The 23,643-nt window shown below is 43.4% G+C and overlaps 1 protein-coding gene and 1 long non-coding RNA gene across 3 annotated transcripts; one reads left to right on the top strand and one right to left on the bottom strand.

Annotated features, from left to right (window-relative positions):
* The first annotated feature begins 10,802 nt into the window (after positions 1 to 10,802).
* LOC120926575 lies at positions 10,803 to 17,802 on the top strand. 2 transcript variants are annotated; one of them, XR_005746959.1, is made up of 6 exons: positions 10,803 to 10,990; positions 11,868 to 12,025; positions 14,880 to 15,002; positions 15,452 to 15,523; positions 15,655 to 15,761; positions 17,484 to 17,802. It is a non-coding gene; the product is annotated as an uncharacterized LOC120926575 (long non-coding RNA). The 2 variants fall into 2 exon arrangements; XR_005746960.1 differs by lacking the exon at positions 14,880 to 15,002.
* LOC120926574 lies at positions 13,910 to 17,738 on the bottom strand. Its single transcript, XM_040336660.1, has 4 exons — positions 17,478 to 17,738; positions 17,275 to 17,343; positions 15,668 to 15,727; positions 13,910 to 14,543 (listed from the first exon to the last, which is right to left on the bottom strand). Exons 1-4 carry the CDS (start codon positions 17,722 to 17,724, stop codon positions 14,167 to 14,169), a joined length of 753 nt encoding a protein of 250 aa, XP_040192594.1. The 5' UTR covers positions 17,725 to 17,738; the 3' UTR covers positions 13,910 to 14,166.
* Positions 17,803 to 23,643: the final 5,841 nt, after the last annotated feature.

Here is a 23,643-nt window from a genome sequence, read left to right on the forward strand (position 1 = left end):
TCTTTCAGCTATAAACTTTATTATCATTGGGTGCTTATGAAGAAGAAGTCTGCTATTGAGCCTCTGACGCAGCTGGCCACAGTCTTATCCTCATGACCCTATTGACCTTATGATGGCACCCACTTGTCAGTGCTTTTGAATGCACCCTGCAATGGAATACTGATTGCTGCACCATCAAGTAGTTGGCCACATTTCTTGATCTGATAAGTATACCTTACACCCCAAGAACTTAGGAAATACGCAATATCATATATACAACCTTAGGATTACAAATGGTCCCTAGGGGATCGGGACTATCAGTTTGCTTTTTGCAGCCATATGCTACAATGCGAGGGAGGTCATACAGGAGTGGATATGCCACTGAGTGTCTTTAGTGGCTCTACAGTGTGTGAATACAACCATCCTGTTTGACATAACTACTCTCGACTATTGGAAAAAATGTTCCCCTTCTTGTGTTGTCCAAACACCATTAGTACATTATCAGCACAATTTGTGTATGTCCAGTAACCCTTATCACTATTGGATCCAACTGTGCAGCAGACTGACATTGGGGATATGCACATTTTACTCCATGAGCATTGACAGTTTATATATCTTGGCCTCCATAGGTGCCCAAAGGGCCAGATTCAGGTACATTTACGTTACGCCACGGCGGCGTAATGTATCCCATTTACGTTACACCGCCGCAGGTTTACAGCGTAAGTGCCTGATTCACAAAGCTCTTACCTGTAAACTTGCGGCAGTGTAACGTAAATCCGCTCGGCGCAAGCCCGCCTAATTCAAATGGGGCGGGCACCATTTAAATTAGGCGCGTTCCCGCGCCAGACGTTCTGCGCATGCTCCGTTAGGAAATTTCCCGACGTGCTTTGCACGAAATTACGGCGCTCCGAAGTTTTTTTTGAACGGCGACGTGCGTTACCTCGTTTCGTATTCCCGGACGTCTTATGCAAAAAAAAAATAGAAATTCAACGCGGGAACGACGGCCATACTTTAACATGGCTGTTCTAAAGATAAGCCATGAAAAAGCAGGCCGAAGTTTGCGATGGGAAAAACCGACTAGCGACGATGTAAGAGATTGCGACGAACGCGCGTATCTTCGTGGATCGCCGTAACTAGTCATTTGCATATTCTACACCGACCGCAATGGAATCGCCACCTAGCGGCCGGCCTAGAATTGCATCCTAAGATCCGACGGTGTAAGTCAATTACACCTGTCGGATCTTAGGGCTATCTATGCGTAACTGATTCTATGAATCAGCCGCATAGTTAGGACGGGCGGATCACAGAGATACGACGGCGTATCAGGAGATACGCCGTCGTATCTCTTTTGTGAATCTGGCCCACAATTCTTAAGAGGTTTTGTGGACTGAAGGGTATAACCCTCAACACTGGATTTTTCTATTGCATAATTGCCACAATTGCCAATGTTTTCTTGGTCTTATTCGTGGGTCTGTAAGAGGTGGACTTTGCTTGTTTTTATTAGTGTTTGTGTATGTTCGTCATTGTTTTAAACATTTATGGTTTATCTAATAAAATTGTTTGCTATCTATGATACATGCAGTGAGCTTTTTTCTATTTTTATGCTTTTGGGTTGGTTGAGCCGAGACAGGTTTTTTATTCTCTGTTCTAATTTTTTAATTGTTGTACTGATACGCTCATTCATCTGATATTGGCAATATGCAAATTTTGGACCAAGGCTCCATTACTAGACCTCCCTCTCTGTCTGCACTCTGTCCTCCCTCAATATCCTAAATCTACACATATTCTTTGAATTGTGCTTCCACAGTTTATTCACCAGCATCTTCCAGAACTGAGCTGGAAAAAAAAAGGTTATTTAAAAACCACTTATTTTTTTTCTTAAAAATCCTTTGCGTGTTGCTTTTTTTCTCATGTATTAATTCAAGTTTTTACATAATCTATTTTATATCTGCATGACTAAGAACCTATTTTTAAAATAAAAAGGCTTTCAATAAATGTTTTTATTTTAATTATCATACTATTTCAATTTTTTAATTATACTGGAAGGTAACGCTTTGTAGCGGGAATGTTATAGATTGTGATATGCTGTGCATGGTTAATACTTTTATATATTTGCCTTTTTTAGTACAACATTCATAGATGACTAGCTCTAAATTAATTGAAAGCATTTTCAGTGCCGTTCTTACTTTATGGGAATATATTTCTGACTGCAAACATTTGACTAGAAGATCTAATTTGCCTTGTCACACATTTAACTACCTTTTTTCAACAGTATAAGAAGAAAATTGTATTCTCAACAAATGTATTATGATAATAAATCCCTATAGGATAAGTCATTTTATTTCTGAAGATAGAAATAATGGATAATACCACATTCCATAAAGCACTTAATGTGTTATTTAATTTAATATAGTGGTGGCTCCCAGAAGTCTCACGTCTCTGTCAGAAAGTGTGATTATAATAGGCATAAAGCAGTGGACAATAACTTGACATTTAACCCAGTGTGAAAATATTTTTAAATACAAGTTTTCATGCATTTAAAATTAAAAATGCAGCTTTGATTTTAGTACTCACATTATCTCCATCCCTATTTACAGCAGTACCACTTTGAGGTACAGCATGCATGTCTTTCAGGTTGAATGCCAACCAGCAACATTCAAACAACATTATGTGAACCCAAAAAGTAAAAAGCTAAAAGTACTCCAGGACTGAGAGGTACACATGACCATTACAAGAGCGCTGCTTAGTTCAGGAAAAAGGACAGTCAACTGCAGCCAAAAAAAAGAACCAATTGCATTTAAAGAGTTTTTTTTTTTATAAACATCTGGGGAGGGTGGGTAGGGGATATAAAGCTATATTTTTATGAATGTTCTTTATATGTGAATTTGTGGTTACTCCTTCTATGGCTAACTTTACTATTAGACAGCATTGAGACTGTATTTCTGTTAGGGGTTGGGATGGGAGAGCACAGCTGATTGTGCAACTACAAATCTTCCTTAAGCTAAAAAAGACAAAAATACTTACTCTGGACCCTGGTTTTCATTAGCTTAATCACTGTGATGTCACTTGCCGTCAGTACGGACTCCCGGGAGAGTTTAAAGCGGGAGTTCACCCATAAAACAATTTTTCCCCTTAGATGGATGCTTGTTTTGTCTAGGGGAATCGGCTAGTTGTTTTAAAATATGAGCCGTACTTACCGTTTTCGAGATACATCTTCTCCGTCGCTTCCGGGTATGGGTCTTCGGGAGCGGGCGTTCCTTCTTGATTGACAGTCTTCCGAGAGGCTTCCGACGGTCGCATCCATCGCGTCACTAGTAGCCGAAAGAAGCCGAACGTCGGTGCGGCTCTATACTGCGCACCGACGTTCGGCTTCTTTCGGAAAATCGTGACGCGATGGATGCGACCATCGGAAGCCTCTCGGAAGACTGTCAATCAAAATAGGAACGCCCAGTCCCGCAGCCCATACCCGGAAGCAGGAGAAGATGCATCTCGTAAATGGTAAGTACAGCACATATTTTAATACAACTATCCGATTCCCCTAGACAAAACGAGCATCCATCTAAGGGGAAAAAGTGTTATGTACGGGTGAACCCCCGCTTTAATACTCCAAATCCTGTGATAATAGGCTCCTGCACAGTGCTGGAGTGCATACTTCTGGGATTTGGTGCACCCAACCCTCCCAGGAAGCAAAGATAAGGCACTGTGATGTCACTGGTACGTTTAAGAAGAGTCCAGAAGCTTCACCCTCATTTAAATTCTAACAAAGATGAACGTACTCTTAATTATAGACCTACATTGGAGACATACACAGACAATCAACCCAAGTAGGGTACAACATATATAGGATGAGGCTTAGCATAAAAATGTTTCCAACACTGGATTAACGACTAGACATGTGCAATTTTTTAAGTTACGAATACGTTTTCCGTTATTTTTCGTTATTTTCGTTGATTCGGTAACCAACGAATGAACGAACAGCTTAGCTAAAATTATAACGAATAACGATATTTCCCTAGTTAACGAATATGGAAAACAACGAATATACGAAACTGTTAAATGTAAAAAAGCAGAAACAACGAAAGAAAAAATGAACGAAAACACAGAATTAACGAAAACACCGAACACCCCCCATAAAATCATAATTACGAAAAAATAAACGAAAATGCAAACTTACTATTACTAATAGTCGAATAACGAAATGAAAACAACTAAAATGCCGAACAAAGAATAAAATACGAAAATCGAATCTAACGAAAAATAACTTACGAATCTTCGTAAAACGTAAATGAAAACAACGAATTTTAATAAATAAGGTAATTTCAGTTTCGTTTCTCCTAAAATACTTCTGGACATTGACCAATAGCCACTCAGCCCTGTCCCTTCCCCTGAAGAGGTTTGTTCCTTCCCCCAATGAGCTTCTTTCTCATTATCTAGTGGCTCCTTGACCTTGTGTCTTTTTCTAGGCTAGACTGCATTTCATTCCATCCAGAGTCCAGATAGGGTGTCTTTGGGTAGGTTGCACCGGTTTTGTGGATCTTAGAGCTAATTTGTAGTTGTTATAGAGAACTTCTTAAGCATACTCTAGATTCTCATTCCTAGATTTGTAATTGTAATATCTCTGACATATTTTAGTTTTCTCCTACGTCAGACTGCATTCTAGACAGGGTGTGTGTGGTGTTGGATTTGTGACTCAGTGACTCACTCATTGGTGACACTTAGAAATTATACATTTATACTTATTATGCAGTGCTCACTGATTACTATTCATTTTTTCTCATATTTTCTGCAGTTATTGTTTCCCCTTTTGTGAGACAGTGTAGGACTGTGTTTTATTATCTTGCCTATATATTTTTTTTACTTTAGCATAGCCACCAGTGCCATTATAGTCTAGTACTAGGCCAGCCCAGGCAGCAGCCAGTACTCTACTAAGATATAAATGGTGGTGGTAGAAGTTGATTAGTAGAGCTTTGTTGCATTTTAATCCTGACCAATTGTGTAAGGCCTGATAAATCAACAATCATACTCCGTCCTCAATACCTTTATTTTTCAGAATACATTATCATTTGTATTTTTTTCTGAAAAAAAACACAATAATAATATTTCTAATGTAGCACTGACCCCCGAAGGAGCTGCTGGTTTAATTTGGGCCTGCACTCTACTAATAAACCCCACTAACTTGGCTCAATCCCCTTGGCACAGCTGTGATGCAATGCAATACAGTACAATGTAAGACAATACAAAATACCTGTATTATAACCCCAGGATCCACTGACTGCATTTGGAGTGAGAAAAACAGTACGCCACAACAACTGGATACTTAAAGCGGTTGTAAACCCATCGATGTAACACTTAAAAAAAATGTTAACATTCCCGGCATGCCGGGAATGCTAACTGCACATTGGTTGTGCTCTCAACCAAACTGTCAAACCATCCAATGGCTGGTGTCATAACTGATCACATGTGCAGCTTCATGGCAGTTGAAGATTGAACAAAGGCCAAGATGGCAGCTTCCTTGGCTGAAAAAGATAGGAGGGTTTACAACCGCTTTAACCAGAGATATATTTTACTGTGAAATATGCAAATAAGTGATTACAGTAATTGTGCTGTCATCCCAACGTAAGACGACAGCACAATTGATTTAAACATAAGCTATTTGAAAACAGTATACATAAACATTTTATACCTGGGAGCTCCCCCTACTTTATTAGCTATGCGTGAGATCTCACTTAAAGTACTTGGTCTTGGATCTTCTTTTCCTCGCTAGCTAAAATGATTTGTAATCCACAGTTTTGATGAGTCAAATTGAAGTGAAAATGCTCCTGGTGTAACTGCAACAACTATTTTAAAATCGCTTGAAATGTCAAATTAGATAGGCCTCAAGCCTTCTCAGTTTCAGTTCCTCTGCTCCTCTGTGGAACTATAAATCCCAGTGAGGCCTGTATATGAGTCTAACGGTGTGTAAACTTAGCAAACTGTGGGTCGTGACCCGCTCACCCACTGGATCGGAGCTCCGGGTAGTAACTTTTGTTCAGGGTCCTGTGACTGCAACTTGCTTCTCCGTCAGCTCTGTTCAGCTCCGCTGGATGGATCCGGTTCTCTGATGCTCGGATGAGTGTCTCTCGGTCTCTGCAATCCGGCCACTGTCCTCTAGCTCTCCGAGCTCAGCCTTTCGCTCCCCAGCAGCTCGGCATCCACCTCCAGCAGGCTTTTGTTTACACTCCTGTCTCCCCTCGTCTCCAAGGCAACCAAAATCCTCAACCAAAACATCTCTCTGCATTACCAGTATTTGGGTCTCTCCTCGTCTCCAAGGCAACCAAAATACTAAACAAAACATCTCTCTGCATTAACAGTATTTGGTCACTAGATGGCTCCAAATACTTAAACATAGCAATGTCCATAGACGTTGTATTAAAGTATGCAAACACACATCAATATACAAGAATGTCAGCGCTACACTAATATAAAAATTTTTTGTACTTTTCCCACTTATTCTCACATTCTCACCATGAGGAAAGCAACAGAGGAAAAAGTTGAGTGTGACACAGCAACAACTTCTGAATATAGGCCAACTGTAACCCCAGATGTTTTTTACAAGACATGCCGGTCACGGGCAGTTCCTGCAAAGGTTGTTGCTAGTGTCCATAATTTTAGGCAGCCAAAACTTGAAATTTTACAGCTTGAGGAGGAGCAAATTGCTCAGCCTCCAGATGTAAAAACAGCACACAATATATTGGAAACAGATAATAGCAGCATCTTTTTTCATTCTCATAGTTCAGTATCTAATCCTAATCCAAGTAGGCACCTGGCAGAACAGGATGCTGCTAAAGTAGAATTACCTGAGAGTCTGACCCTTGAAGGCCTTGACCTTGAAGGAATTGATTTAGATTTTAATATAGAGGATAATGCACAACTTGTAAACCAAATTCATGAGGATATTATATCTATGAGTCCTTACTCCTCTGCCCCTGAGTCCCCTCTGTTATTTCCCGACTCCTCACCTTCAAAAAAAAAATTGCCTGCACCATTACAAACCTCTTCAGGCTTAGTTGTTTTGCCTAAATGTCTTTCATATCCAAGTAGTGCAACTGCCACCATTGTTAGCCCACCAAATTCCTCCAAAGACCCGGAAGCTGCACATACCCATCAGCCAGAGGCAATTGTAAAACAATCCTCACCGGCCACTGGGAACCGCAGATCAAAAATATGGGAACATTTTGTTACTGTTGGTGACGGGCGCATGGTGAAATGCAAATTATGTGGCAGGGAAGTGAGCCGTGGGAGAGACATAGCCCATTTAACCAATGCCGGGATGAATTACCATTTCCGTGCACACCATACACCGGTGCTGCTGAGAGAAGAAAGTGGAGTTGCAGCTCCACCTAGTAAAAAGAGAGGAAGCAGCAACACTACTGCTGCCATTAACCCCAAAAGGCTCAACAAGGGGCAGGAAGATGAAGGGACTTCTTGTGTAGTTGACACATGTCGCCCCATTCCTTTACAGCAGCCCACGCTGCAACAATTTCCCAGTTTCCAATCAAGGGGTATGTCTCGTCAACAGTCCCTTAAAATCACCCGTCTGATAGGGGAACTTATAGCAGTTGGGGGAGCACCCTTTAATATAGTTGAAGGACATACATTTAAAAACCTCATGAAGGTGGTTGCACCTCACTATGTTCTCCCCTGCCGTACTACCTTTAGTAGGAAAATTGTACCCTCTTTATATAATTCCTGTGTTGGATTACTGAAAGAGGAGCTGGGCAGAGCAGCTGGCCAGTCTGTCCATTTTACTACAGACTTGTGGAGCGCTCCCAGTGGGCAACATGCCTTTTTGTCATTGACGGCTCACTGGTGGCAGCCCAAGGAGTCACAACCAAACAAACCAAAAGCAGGAATGAGAAGCACAGGTGCTAAGGCAGCAGAACCTCCTGAGCATGGGCAACGCACATTCTTGTTGCATGCTGAAGTCATGGACGACCAGCACACTGCTGTAAATATTTTACGTGCACTTCAGAAAATGGTGGCGCAGTGGCTTGGGGAGGAGTCAGGCACACGGGCAAAGATGGGCTTTATAGTCACTGATGCTGCAGCAAACATGCTCAAGGCAGTGCGAGATGGCAGATTTGTTGGCATTCATTGCTCTGCACACGCCCTGCATCTCGTTGTGAAGTCTGCTTTGGACGATGAAAGTGAAACATCAAAATTGTCTGCTATCTTAGACAGTTGTAGAAAAATAGCAGCCCATTTTCATCGTAGTGTGAAAGACAGTCACATACTCAGACTTGAGCAGAGTAAGGCTTGCGTTCCACAGCACCGCTTGAAGGTAGATGTAGCCACCCGTTGGAACTCCACTTTGGAGATGCTCGAACGTATCATGGAACAGCAAAAGCCAATACACGCCATGTCAAATGAACATGTTATTGGTGTAGCAAGGCCAATAAGCAGGGAGGAGTGGAAAATAATTAGTCAGGTGGTGGCTGTGCTTAGCCACTTCCGAGATGTAACAGAAAAATTGAGCCTAGAGAATGCAAGTCTGGCTCAAGTAATCCCTCTCTACATCTATCTTATCACTAAGATGGATGGCTTTCTAAACAAAAGCGAGCCCTTGCCTGGCGGCATAGTTCAAGATGTAGCTGCAATTATAAAGAGACTGAGGGGACAATTGAATAGAAGGATGAACGAGCTCATAGAGGCATGCCCTGAGCTAATGCTTGCCTCTATGTGCGATCCACGCATTAAAGGAAAAATGGCAATAATTCAGAGTTCCCTTACCACCTATAGGGATCTATTAATTCAGAGGGTGTTTGACAGTCACCGAAAATTGTTTAGGCCGGCAGAGGGTGAAGAGGAAGAAGATCAGGAGGAGCCTGATAGTGACATTGTGCCACCATCACCTACTGTTATTAGTACAACCACTGCTGAGCATTCCACTAGAAGACCTGACGTTTGGAGTTTGGCATTACATACTTTAGTTGGACCCACAAAAATGCCCACCATGAAAAGAAGCATTGTGTCAGATCATGTTAAATTATACTTGTCTGAACCCCATTTGGCCTCCACTACAGATCCATTAGAGTATTGGGATGAGTAAAGGGGTATTTGGCCTGCTCTTTCTGTGGTGGCACAAGAGCTACTTTCTTGCCCCCCGACCTCTGTGCAAAGTGAGCATGTATTTTCTATCACAGGAAATATTCTGTGCCCACAGAGGTCCCAGCTGGCCCCACAGCTGATGGAGCAGATGGCATTTCTGAAAGTCAATCTTCCAAAGCTGGGCTACCCAGAACTAAGCTTTACAACAGAATAATTCTAATTATACTACTTCTTAAGTTCTTATGTTTATCAAATCGATAAAGATATTGTTAATAATTTACCTGTTCCAAGTATAGATGGCGATGCCAAAAAATAAATACAACAAAACCAAATATAGTGCATGTCATGATATACTGTATGTACCAAAAGTAATGTTACATGAATACAATATACGATAAAGTATCAATCACAATGTAGATACAGCAAGCATGAGAAGCTGTGATCAGCCACAGTCTATATAATTCAAAGATTTATTTTTTGTTGGGTGGGCAACATTGATTACCTCAACATTTTATTTACTATTTTTTTTTATAATTTCCTGACCCCAGGCCCCCCCCCAAATAATTCAGAGGTTGTAAACATGAAAAAAGAGTTTATACTGTAAGGGTGATCCTAGCTTGTTAGGCTCTCAATCTCTAACTTTGAGATTTTAGCTTTTGAAATACAAATATTTAATAATGTGGTTGCAAGCCCACTTTAAATAAAATACAAAAATAAAATACGTGAAAGACAAAGGCAAATACCTGCATACTATATCATAATGAGCTAGTATGCATAGCATACTAGCTCATTATGTAATACCACTGATCGGCGAAAACCTCGCTGCGGTGGCCGACACAACGGCTGGCGACATGTAATCCCGCTGTTAAACGTGCAGGTTTAGCGTCTCTGGGCAATCACAGCGCAAAACCCGGAAGTAACTCCGGGCCTACATGCTGCTGCCCGATGATGTGTCGGCCACTGCAGCGGGGGCTTTGATCGCAGGTGAGTATTACATAATCAGCTTCTATGCTATGCACGCAGGTCTGCCAGTCCTGGCATGACCACCTTAAGAAAATGCACGATCGTTCTAAATTATCCCCTAAACCATGAATGGAGGTATTTCAAGCACCTACATACAGGTAAGCATTAATATAGTCTTCCAGGTAGCTAAAAGTACTATATATTTATTCATTTCTGTTGATATATCTATTTTGAATCCTGACATGCACTATGTTTGTTTTTGTTGATTTTATTATTTCCCATCACATCTTACAACTTGCAAACGTTTGAATTGAAGTAGATCTATGCATAAGGGTAATAATAATAATAATAATAATAATAATAATAATAATAATAATAATAATTAATAAATAATAATAGTTTTTGTTTACATTCACAAATCCAATATCTACTACCACCGTTTGCAAGAATGTTATCAACCCAAGCTGGGGTTAGTTTGTTTATTTTTCATTCGTTTTTGGAGTAATGTTTTGACTCCTTGGCTCTGAAATTAAGCCACAAAAAAAAAAAAGCTACCATTCCATAAAGAAACCTACTCCACAATTCCACGGCTCGCAATACTCCCACAAACACTGGGGCTCTCCTCCTACTGTGCTCTTGCTGCAGTGCAGACTGCTGCCACCTGCCCTCAAAGAAGAAATATTACAGTTCACGTTTGGAAGACATCTCACCACACTATGGATTTAATCCTGGTTAAGTATGTTGCCTGTGGCACCCTTAAACACATGAGTGGCTTATCAATTTTCCCCTACTCACCTTCCATCATTCCATTAATTATTTCTTCTAATTTATATCCCTCTCTCTTTTTTTGCAGTTGCAATTTACTGACGTCATGTCTCACATGCATGCCTAACATTGGACCTGGATGTGGATGAGGAGGAAGCAAATAGAAAAACACATGAGGTTTTTTCAGCACTTCATAGTAAGTATTAAGACTAAGGCCGGGTACACACGGACAAACATGTATGGTGAAAGCGGTCCGTCGGACCGTTTTCACCATACATGTCTGCCAGAGGGCTTCTGTACGATGGTTGTACACACCATCGTACAGAAGTCCGCGCGTAAACAATACGCGGGGCGTGTCCGCGGTGTCGCCGCGACAATGACGCGGCGACGTGGGCGGCCCGCCTTTAAAATGCTTCCACGCATGCGTCGAAGTCATTCGACGCATGCGAGGGACGGCGGGCGCCTGGACATGTACGGTAGGTCTGTACTGACGACCGTACATGTCCGAGCGGGCTGAATTCCAGCGGGCTGTTTTAAAACAAGTCCAGGAATATTTGCCCGCTGGGAAAAGGCCCGGCGGGCAAATGTTTGCTGGAATTCGGCCCGCTCGCGCCCACACACGACCAAACATGTCTGCTGAAACTGGCCTGCGGGCCAGTTTCAGCAAACATGTTTGCTCGTGAGTATGGGGCCTAAGAGTAAACCCCACTTAGGATGTTATAATGATATACTTGTATGACTTTTTTTTTTAAATAAATCACATTTATTTGTCATTGTGTGTGAGTGAGTATGGGGTTAGTCTGTGTGTTTAAGGGTCAATGTGAGTATGTCTGTGTTTTTCTGTGATTAAGTGTCTGGGTCAGTCTGGCTTTGTTTACAAGGCACTTCATTTATTGGCCAGTGTGTCTGTCAGTTAAAGTGTGTGTCGTCTTTATGGGTCAGTGTGTGTCACTGTGTATATGTATATTTTAAGTGGGTGTGAGTAAGTATATTGGTGTGTGTCATGGAATGCATAATGTGCAAAAATGTTATTTTGATGTATATATGGAATACAGTTGTGTTACTTATTTTAGGTTTTTTGACATCGAAATAATTTCTTCTATGCCATTGTCAGTGTATCACCTCCACACTTCCCAGAGCTACAAATCTAAACTCATGCTCTATCTTGGCCCTGGTATTTTGATTCCATTCTGACCACCAGGGATCTGAATGCTGCTCAGCTCCATGCAAGGTAAGAACAGGGAGACTGGGAACTGTATTATCTTTTGGAATAGTGATTAAAATTCCATTGCAGCGAAAGCAGATATTTTCTCATTAGTTTACCGATCGGCAGGGATGGACTGGCCATTGGGACTACAGGGAGTTTCCCGGTGGACCGATGGCTCAGTGGGCCGGCTTCAGTGACAGCAGACCGCCGCCCCCCTCAGCTCCTCTGTCTCTCCCTACCCACAGCGCTCACCTGGGGGGGAACAAAAAAGCAGAGGGAGGACCAGAGGAGCAAGGGGGGACGACAGAGGAGCATGGGGGAGGGGACGGACAGCTGATTTAACAGCTATGGCCTGGGAGTTTCTCACTTCTGCCTAATCTTGTCCCATAAGGGGGGGGGCACCAAACTGATTCTTTGCCCCGGGTGAAATAATGTCTAGCTTCCCCAGTGGTACTGCCTACGCCTATAAGAGTACCAGTACCAGCCGTTCTACTCTAATAAAGTAGAACGGCTAGGGGCTAGTGAAGGGGGAGAGGGGGCTTGGGTGGCCGGGGGGGGGGGGGTGCGGGAGTTGTCCTGTCAAAGTGGGCCAGTCTGGATGAAGTCCAGGGCCAAATTTTTGTCCCAGTCCATCCCTGCCGATCGGGTACATTCTCTGCCTAACTCAGCTCTGCTGCATACCATTTGAAGATACAAAAGTGCAAAATGCCTCCACGTGTCTTTACAAGATGTGATAGTGGGATCCATGTTTTTCCCTAATGTCTACTTATATTGTCCTCCGCTACCTCCCTAGCCCCTCGGTCTATAATTTTTCACCCTGGCTATCTTATTCCAGTATCCACACTCCCACTGCTGTTAGTATCCCCCCCCCCTGCTTCCTGTGTTGTTTTACTGTCCAGTGTCCACTAACAGTGGGGAAACATTAAAATATAAATGAATAGTTTAAGGTAGACTGTGTGGGCCAGATTCACATAGAAGAGCGGCGGCGTAACGTATCATAGATACGTTACACCGCCGCAATTTTTCATCGCAAGTACTTGCACTTGCGATGCAAACCTACGCCGGCGGCCTCCGGCGCAAGGCGGGACAATTTAAATGGGCGTGTGCCATTTAAATTAGGCGCGCTCCCGCGCCGGACCTACCGCGCATGCTCCGTTTCCGAACTCCCGTCGTGCATTGCGCGCCGTGACGTCATTTTTTCGAACGGCGACGCGCGTAGCGTAATTCCGTATTACTGGACGGCTTACGCAAACAACGTTATTTTTAAAATTTCAACTCGGGAACGACGGCCATACTTTTAGACAGCAATACGCTTGCTGACTAAAGTTAGGGCACCAAAAAAAAACGACTAACTTTGCGACGTGAAACTAGACTAGCGGCGACGTAGCGAACGCTGGATCAACTGTGGGAATGGAGTTGGGTGTATAGGATTTTACTGTGTTTTTTATTTTTGTTTTTTTATTTTTTGTGGTTGAACTGGATGGACTTGTGTCTTTTTTCAACCTGACTAACTATGTAACTATGTAACTATGTAACGCGAAAAACCGCCGTCGATCGCCGTAACTCCTAATTTGCATACCCGGCGCTGGTTTACGACGCAAACTCCCCCCCAGCGGCGGCCGCGGTATTGCATCTTAAGATCCGACAGTGTAAAACAATTACAGCTGTCGGATCTTATGGCTATCTATAGCATAGATAGAACAACAGATACAACGGCGAATCAGCAGATACGCCGTCGTATCTACTCTGTGAATCTGGCCCTTAGAGTTTGAAGTTCGGAATAAAATACTATTGTGTGTGGGAAATGAATACATAATAATTTAGCAGATAATGTGATGATGTATATAAATAAATAATAATAATAATAATAATATTAGACCAAAAATAGTTTTATGTTCACAAAAAAAAAAATATTTTCATAGAAATTACAAACACACATGCTGGGTAGGTGTAACTTGGCAGCATAAGAAAACGTTTCTACCAAAATCAAGGAACAGTAAAAAGATCGATTCTGCATAATAATTTGCGATGAGATGGGCAGAGGAAGGTCTAGCCTTCATTTTTCAAAACGTCTTTGTTGGTTATATGTTCATCGTAGCTCCCAGGCATTGGAGCAATGTGTCTGGAAATATCTTCAAGTAAACAAAATATACTCGGTCCAATGCCTAATTGTGTTGTTGGCTTGCCCGGGCCAAAATTATTTCAAAACTCTCAGTTTGCTGCCTGCTCAACTGATGGGTAAGCCGGGTAAGCCTTTTGACCTTTCGTTGTAGTTTTCGGTTGTCACACCTTAATTCTATAAGCTCCCTCAGAATGATCTCCTGCACAGTTGGGAAAGGCGGTACAGCAGTAGGTGGCATCAGGGCATGGGGTGGCTGAATGAATGAACCTTGTCCTCTGTGCTCCTCCTCTGGGCCGGGGGAGAAATCAGGAGTCTGGGGAATGATAGGGGTAATCTCTGGCTGAATCTCCAGCCTCTCCAAAAGAAGAACAGGAGAGTGCGGGCTGCACTGTACTCTCCTCTCAGGGTGGTATTGCTGATCTGAAATAGATAAGATAGGCAAAGTTTGATGAATGATGAAAGCGTTCATAGTAATGAATTTATTCAGATTAGACTTTTATGTAGTAGTAATAATGAATAATGGAGCAAATGAAAGATTGAGTTGGGGAGGGGGGATAAGTTGTATTAATGATTGAGAGAAAACAAAAAATCAATTTAAACTTATTTAGGTAAATCTACACATTGCATTTATATCCTAAAGTTAAAAAAATTTAAAAGGTTATTTAATAAAATAACCTTTATAGAAGTAAATAAATACAATATAAAAATTGCAGAAACAGAAAATGCCTTAAACAGAAAATCTTTTTTCTTTATTAGATAACATATTTATCAGCATATGACACGCACATTTAACTCCTGAAAAGCTTTCTGTTAAAGACGGAAGAAAGAGTGAAGATAATGTTGAAGATAAAGTTCTTAAAGGGTCCCAGTAGGTTGCAGGTAAAAAGGGCATATGTATTCTAAATTTATTATCGTAGTATTTTTGATATCCTACTGCAAAAACCTTTGTAGCGCTTTTATACCCACTAAAAGATAAAAAAATACCTGTAAAGCAAAGGCCTAATGAGCTAGTATGCACAGCATACTAGCTCATTATGAGCTAATAACCTTGTAAGTAATTTAGTGTGCCGTGCTAGGTTTGCAGGGCGAATATCTTCTAAACCATACAGGTTATAGAGATATTATGTATAGATATTATAGGCTTAACGGTAGTTTAAAAAAAAAGCGCAAAAGAGCTGTTGAACACCTTTCAATAAGGGCTACTAAATTCAAAATCATTAAAAGAACCAAAGGCAGAAAAAAAATTTCAACACGGTGGAGTTCAGCAAAAAATCTTTGTGATAGGAATGAATCTCTGACATCACAGCCACTCTCATTTATTTCCACAGTTTGCGCAGTCCTCCTTGATATATCAATCCCCCTTCAAATCACAGTGTCCCTTTCACAGTCACGTTCTAAAGGTATGAGGTGTCATTTTTGTACGAATTTTTAAAATGAACTTTTAGGTGTATTACATGAAAATGCCTATGTGTAAATAGGGTACATGATGATGATGATAATGGAGTTAGTGCTGTGTCCTGTTTCTTCCCAGATCATGCACTTACCCTGATGAGGAGCAATGGTCCTGCCAGAAGCCGATGCTGGAGGGTCTTGAATGCAGCTTTCTGTTAAAGACGGAAGAAAGAGTGAAGAGTCAAGGTAATGTTCATGAAAAAGTCAACAGCTGTATTTACAATTTTTGCCTGAGATATGTCGTATAACTACAATATTTTCTACTATGAAATCAAATATTCAACCAAAAATGGACTGAGGAAATGTAAAATATAATCAGAAGTTGCTGATGTGTTAAAACAGATGTTACATTTCTGGCAATTTTTAAGATTAACAAAATATATGTAAAATATGCTATCAAGTATCTACATATCATTTACTACAACCCCCATATACATAGTACCAGGGCTAAATTAGCTACTAGCCAGGCCTCAAGGGTTACTAGCCAACAGTTAGTTGCCACACCCAACCCTTAGCTTGCCCCACCCCTAATTCAACCCCTAAACACGCCCTCATAAATTATCTCATTAAATGACACAAAATTGTTTTATGCAGAATAAAATATTAAAAAAAAATATTAACACCAACTTTATCCAAAACCACCAATGAAGCCTGCCTGTGCCCACCTATGTAGCCTGTGCCCACCAATGCACCCTGTGCCCACCATGCAGCCTACATGTGCTGCAGGTAAAGAGCGATAAACGCTTTCATTTCAATTGATGTTTTCCCGCTACTAAACAGCCCTGCCCCATGGCCAGGAAACTTTAATTTACAGATCGCCCGTCCTGGGATTGGACAGGATAAAAGTCCCGGAGGAGGGGATGTATGTGGCAGCAAGCGGCGGGGAACACGGCAATGTCAAATCAAAGCTGTTATCGATGTGTTCTCCTCTCTCTTCCCCCCCTGTGATCGATGAGAGAAGGACTCCCTTTCAAACTATGCTGTTGGCGGAGCTCTCACCCCTTTCTCGGCATCCCTCAAAATCTAGTCACAAAATGAAAGCAGGCAAGTTTGAATTTGGAAGGGTGCATACATACTACTACTATACCCACCTTTTGATTTAAAAATCACATTTCTTACATCAGCTTCCTCAGTCCACCTTCACATGACAGTTTCCCCTTCACAATTATGTTCTGATCTGAACCCCCTTCACAGTGGTAAATTTCACCCACCTTCACAGCACATGTGAACAGCTGTGTTCTCTGTCCCACCCTGCAACTTGACCCACCTTCACCTAACAGCCCCCCGCAGCTCTGCCCCCGTCACAATTCAGCATCCACAGCTCTGACCTTGCTACCTTGCTTGGGCACACAGAACCGTAGACACAATAAATACTATAGTGGGTGGAGCAGAAGTTGCTGAAGTTATCCAGCATAATGTTGTTTGTTAGGGCCGCATAGCAACCAACCAATCACCTGCTGGTTAATTTTAAAAAGTTCTCTTCAGCTGCTCCATTGCTGCCCACTATTTTGCATTGCTATTTTTTCGGCTCACTGTGCATAACGAGCCTTCTGCTCTCGACTGTGATAGTGAAAGCTGAGTAGCCAGGGAGACAGAAACGGCACCTAATTGTCTCAACTGTGACGGTCTGCATGGCACAGTGACTTGGTCCAAGTAGTAAATAGCAGTTCATTAGATATCCTTTGTGTTGGGTACTCACCACCAGAATGTTGTTGATAGGATGTACTTGGAGTTGGAGCTGATCCTTCCAAGGATGATGTTTCTTGATCTGGAAAACATGAATGTAAAAAAATAAAAATAAAAGTCATACATGTGTAGTCATCATAAACAATAAGATAGCTTTACAAATATATTATAACTGCAATATATATAAATTATAATGATATATTTAATTTTCCTCACCACCAGCTCTATGATTTTGACCCCTGCTGCTGAATCCAGGGACATCCTCTGCCAGAAGGACATCTCTTAGCTCCGCCTCCCACTCTCGCAACTTGATAGGCTTTCCTCGGTTTTGTCCTAGTCGAAGCCTCTGCATCTTCTTTGTAACCGTTGCCCGACAATCATAGAACCTGCAAATGTACATAAACATTACAATTACATTAATAAAAAAACAAATACTTAGATTAATGTTTTTTGAAAACCACATTTCTTTTCACATTGTGATGGTTATATGTATACTGTTCAGCATGTGGCTGTGACAAATAAATTTTTTGGTTACGTTGAACTGTTACTTTTTTGTTATTGACTACAAAACTGTGTATTTTTTACACAAGAGTGAAAGAATATTTTAATATTAATTTCCTGTGTCTGACGCCATTGGTGGGCCTGTGAAACTTGGAGACCGCATTCACGGAGTCCCGGACTCGTTCCCAGGCTGCTGACTTCTCAGATGCTGGCACGGATTGGCAGAAGAGTGTCACTTTTTCTTTTGATACTGCAGCAACCAATGCAGCATTCTCCTCTTTGGTATATATGGGTCCCCTTGATTTCTGTCTCTTGGTTCGCTTGTTCTGCTGCACATCTGAGTCCGCACTATCTGACATAGGAGGGGCCACATGTCTCCTTTCTTTGCCATGCTCCCGCTCCACTACACCTCCACATTCCCTTCCATGCCTCGGCTTCACTCCACACCAATCCTCCCCTCCCCGCCTCCTCTCCCCTCCATGCCTTTCCTCCACTACCCTCCTCTCCTCCCTTTCACGCCTCTTCTCTCCTCCACGCCTTTCCTCCACTACCCTCCTCTCCTCCCTTTCACGCCTCCTCTCTCCTCCACGCCTTTCCTCCACTACGCTCCTCTCCTCCACTCCACTACTCTCCTCCACGCCACTCCTCTCTTCCCCTCCATGCCTCCTCTTCTCTCCATGCCTCCTCTTCTCTCCATGCCTCCTCTTCCCTCCATGCCTACTCTCCCCTCCATGCCTCTCCTCGACTCTACTCCTCTCCTCTCCTCCACACCTGTCCTCCACTCCACTCCTCTCTTCCCCTCCACGCCTCCTCTTCCCTCCATGCCTCTTCTCCCCTCCATGCCTCTCCTCCACCACACTCATCTCATCTGCTCCACACCTCTCCTCCACTTCACTCTCAGTCACACCAACAAGTCTCACATCAACACACTGACTAACACCAACATTCTCACTCTCAGTCTCAACACTCACATGTCCATTCTCACTCCTATACATGATTTTAATTGCCCAAAAGATAGCAAACCAGTGAAACCACCACACAAAAACAAGTCGAAATTCGACAAGCCCACCTCTGCCCTGCTCTCTGTTCCTCCCTCGCCAAACCACGCACTCATACACCGTCTCAAAATGGAGTCCAGGGGCGGAGGCTATAAGCCGCGCATCGAAAACGAAAGTAAAGTATGAGATTTTCGAATGGTTAAGATTTGCTGCGATGTACTTACGAAAGTACGAATGATTTACAACACACATTAGCAGCGTTAGCGGAGCAATTCTGACACATTGCGTAAAATAACGAATTAAGGCCCGATTACAAATTTACTAAAACAATCTTACGAAAGTAATAATCAGTCAGTATCAGTAAGACCGTCAAGTAGTCTATCGCAGTCAAGTTAGATTTACAAAATTACAATGAGTAGTGTGTTGAATCAACGTAAAATGTATTTTAACTGAATTACGAATGCACTAAGATCTACTAAAGCACGTTTTTACAATCGAATGAAACAAGACACGAAAATACGAATGATGATAAAACAACGAAGATCTATTTCCTACGAAAATACGAATGCGGCACGATGGTAAATATAATGTAAATACGAATCTAAAAAAACGAAAAATATACCAACGTAAAAACGAATAAACAAATAAATTCATTCAAAAAATACGAACGAAGCAGAATACAAAACATAACGAAAATACGAATCTCGATTCAACGAAAAATAAACTAACAAAAAAAAACGGAAACGGAAAAAAGAGTGTTACGAAAATACTAAAGAGTACGAATACGATAACTAACGTCTTACGAAATTACGACTCGTTACGAATCACGATAAACGAACAGAAACGAAACAGAAATAAACGAAAATTTTTGCTGTGCACATGTCTATTAACGACTTGCATAAGTAGAAATTGTTATGTCTCATACACACAGTCAGACTTTTGACCGTGCAAAAGTCTGCTGTGAGTCCGTCAGAAGTCAGACGGAAAGAAAAAGAACAGATTCTCTATCTAAGGTCCGACAAAAAAAATCAGTTGGAGGCTACACACGGCCGGACTTTTTGGGAAAAAAAGCCTGTCTGACTTTTTTTCTCGGAAAGTCCGGCCGTGTGTACGAGGCATTCGTGATGTGTAGTATAGTGTAATGTAATGGAGCCCTTGAAGAGTCCACCTTGAAATGTTGGATAGGCAAATATTTATTCAGAAAAAAGTGTGACTTGTGATTGGAAAGCAAAAAAATGGGCCTGATTCCCAAAGAGCTGTGCAAATTTAGGATTATCTAACTTATGTCATTTAAGTTACGGTGCCCTAAGTTGGTGTCGTAAGTACCGTATCCACAGCGCATTTCCGCACAAAATTGCGCCATCCTTAACCTAAGTTCCAATGCGTAAGGCGTGGTTATGGCAAGTGGGAATGAAGTGGGTGTGCTTCATTGTAATGAGCCGTGACCCCATGCAAATGAAGGGCCGGCCGTACTGCGCATGCGCGCACGAATCTGGACCTCACTGCGCATGTGCAGAACTTTGGTCATCGCAATCAGTGAGATAGGTAAAAGGCCAGGCGTACTTAGTTTGAGGATCGCCCTGTGTCTAAATAGCCCCAGTCAAACACACTTCTATTGCAAAAGTATTTCCCTGTGTTCCCTTCCTAAAGCAAGTTGCTTCTGCTTTGAACGTTTGTCAGTGTTTGTTGGTAAGATTTGTTTGTGAGAAAAGTTTTTGTGGAGTTGGAGGGTATAGTTGGTGTTTGTTTTTGATAATTTGTTCTTTGTTTTGATTGTTTGTCTGTTTGTTTTTGATAAGTGTGTCTTTTTTGGTGTGTGATTGTTTTTTGTTTCCCTTTTTTGCCTGTTTGTTTTTGAATTTATAGTAGCTGTCTTTTTTTTTTTTTTTGCTTGTTTTTATTATCTTTGTTGTGTGTGTGTGTATTGTTGTTTTTTTTTGGGTGAGTTCCCTGTTGCTGGGTGTTGTCTGTCATGGCTCCCAAGCGCAGGAAGCTAAATTTTACAGTGGCAGAGAAGCATATACTTGCTCAGGGCGTCATTAAATATGGGCGATTTCTCCATGGCCCTGAGAGCCACAACACCACCCCGGCCAGGAGGAAGGAGATCCTTAAAAATATCACCGATCGGATCAATGCGGCGGGGGGGGGGGAGACCAGGACCATCGCTGGAGTTCAAAAAAAGATCAATGACTTGAGGAGCATGTCCCGGAACAAGCTGGCAACGCTGCATGCCCATACCAGGGGCACTGGAGGAGGGGGACCCTGCCCAGTCAGGATGAGTGAGGAGGAATGGGCAGTGGCCCAGTGTTTCCACCCACAGCAGGTGGTGGGCCTGCCTGGCTTTGACTCTGATCCTCTTATGAGGACAGGTAATTTTTTTGAATTTCTATCTGGTGATTAGCATGTGTGGGTGGGGGAAGGGAAGATGTGCCAAGTGTGTGGATCCACCAACCTGTGATTGTTTTGTGTCCTCCCCAGATGGCCAGGAGGTTGCAGCCCCATCAGCCCAGGAGGTTGCTGGGTCATCAGCCCAGGAGGTGGCAGCCCCATCAGCCCAGGAGGTGGCAGCCCCATCAGGTCAGGAGGTGGCAGCCCCATCAGCCCAGGAGGTGGCAGCCCCATCAGGTCAGGAGGTGGCAGCCCCATCAGCCCAGGAGGTGGCAGCCCCATCAGGTCAGGAGGTGGCAGCCCCATCAGGTCAGGAGGTGGCAGCCCCATCAGGGCAGAAGGTTGCTGGCCCATCAGGGCAGGCTGCTGCACCACCCCCAAGACAGGCTGATGCAGAGTCCCAAGAAGGGCAGGATTCGCCATGGGAGGGGAGTGCCTACAACTCTCCTAATTTGGATGTTGAGTGGGAGGAGGATGAGGGGGAGGAAGATGACAATATTGAGATTGGGCAGCAAATCATGATGGGCCAAGATATGACCTTTGAGTCATCCCCTGAGGGAACCCCAGAGGCGCCCAGCAGTCAGGCCACCATCATGGGTGGCCCCTCCCAACCCTCCTCCAACATGCAGCAGCACCCATGGCTCACTCCAACCCCTCCTCCAAGGCCACAAGCCTCAGGGGCAAGTAGGAGGCCGACCCCGGAAACCAGGGGGGGGTTTGTGCGTCTGCCGGTCAGTCTGTTGAGGGATCAATGACCAAGGTGGAGCACAGCCTGGGTGCAATGAGGGAGTCACTGGGTGAGGTGGCCACCAACTCAGAGGGGGTCATCACGTGTTTGTGGGACCTGAAAAACGTAACAACAGGCGTGGCCCAGGAGGTGACTGCCCTCACCCAGGCTGTGCAGGCCAATACCCGGGCTGTGCAGGCCAATACCCGGGCTGGCCAGGCTAATACGGCTGACATTACTTCCTGTCTGACAAGGATAGCCGTTGCCTTGGAGGGAAGGCCAGCAGGAGGACAGACACCAGGGGAGGCTCCTTCTTCCCCTGCACAGACCCCCCCCATGAAAATACTCCCTCCCCTGCACAGACCCCCCCCCCATGAAAATACTCCCTCCCCTGCACAGACCCCCCCCCATGAAAATAATCCCTCCCCTGCACAGACCCCCCCCGTGAAGATCCCCCAGTCGGCCGTGGCCGTCCCCGTGGCCGTGCCCGTGCCCGTGGGCAGCCCAGAAGGAGCACTCGGCAACATCCTTAAGTTGCTGGGGTACTTTTGATTTTTTTTTTTTTTTAAACTGTACTTATGATTTGGTTTATGTGTGTGAATGATGTGTGAATGTGGGGGGGGGGTGGCATTCCTGAAAACATAAGGGTGTCACCCTCAGTTTTGGTGGAGTAGGGATCCCCAGGACCAGGGAGAAGTCATCCTAGGTTCCTGAATGGTGTATGAATGCACAGTGACATAATTGGAGCCGTGGCGGGGCGTTACTGCTCCCAAGTACCAAAGGGGGGGGTACTTGGATCTAATCCAATTCGATGTGCATGTGATGTGTTTGTGCTAGGGACCACAGTGACGTGCATTCATGCATTCTCATTGTGAGATAATTAATGTGCGTTTTGTACCAAAAAAACATTCTCATTGTCATATAAGTAATGTGCATTTTATGTACAAAGAAAATATTTAAAGGTCACATAATCTCTGTGATTTTTTCTGGGCAAAGCAAAAAAATATAGATAATTAGGGTCCATTTACTGGGCAAAGATGCCTTCAGCCAGTTGTCTCCTTATTGCCCGGCCCTCAGCAGACCGGGTAGAGGGGTTTGGGGGGGGGATTGCCTGGGTGGGGGGTTAGGTCAGGACATAACTCAACATGCAGGCCCCTTCTCAGAGCAAAATTATGGAGGATGCAACAGGCCCCAATAATTTGGCAGACAAAGTCTGGGGAATACAAGAGTGTACCCCCAGACTTGTCAAGGCATCTGAATCTCGACTTGAGAAGGCCAAATGTCCGCTCTACAATTGACCGGGTCTGGATGTGCACCTCATTGAATTTGCGTTCTCCGGGTGTTTGGGGGTTCCTAAAGGGGGTCATCAGGTGGGGTCCCAACGCATATCCAGAGTCACCTGTAAGGGAAAAGACAGGAGGATATTAGTCATGCATGTGCCCCTTGTGATGTCTGCATCATGGGGGGGGGCATACCTGACAACAATGTCACTCACCAATCAGCCAGCTGTCTCCATACACATTCTGCTTGGTAGATCTTGGTCTGCCGGAGAATGTAACTGTCGTGACACGACCCTGGAAACTTGGCACAAACGTGCCAGATGAGGCCATGGGCATCTACGATCATTTGCACGTTGATCGAATGCCAGCCTTTCCTGTTTCTGAACAGGTGTTCAGTTTCATGGGGGGGCTGTAGTGCCACATGGGTGCAGTCTATCGCCCCGATGGTCCTTGGGAAGCCAGAAATGCTGTAGAAGTCTGTCATGGCT

This window comes from Rana temporaria, chromosome 2 (assembly GCF_905171775.1).
Source record: "Rana temporaria chromosome 2, aRanTem1.1, whole genome shotgun sequence".
Lineage (NCBI taxonomy): Eukaryota > Metazoa > Chordata > Amphibia > Anura > Ranidae > Rana > Rana temporaria.

Coding starts and splice junctions, on each gene's coding strand:
- LOC120926574 (XM_040336660.1), bottom strand. CDS start 17,724: ATGTGGTTTTCAAAAAACATTAATCTAAGTATTTGTTTTTTTATTAAT. Junction 15,728..17,274: donor CTATCAACAACATTCTGGTG/GTGAGTACCCAA, acceptor CGTCTTTAACAG/AAAGCTGCATTCAAGACCCT. Junction 14,544..15,667: donor GACCATTGCTCCTCATCAGG/GTAAGTGCATGA, acceptor TATCTATTTCAG/ATCAGCAATACCACCCTGAG.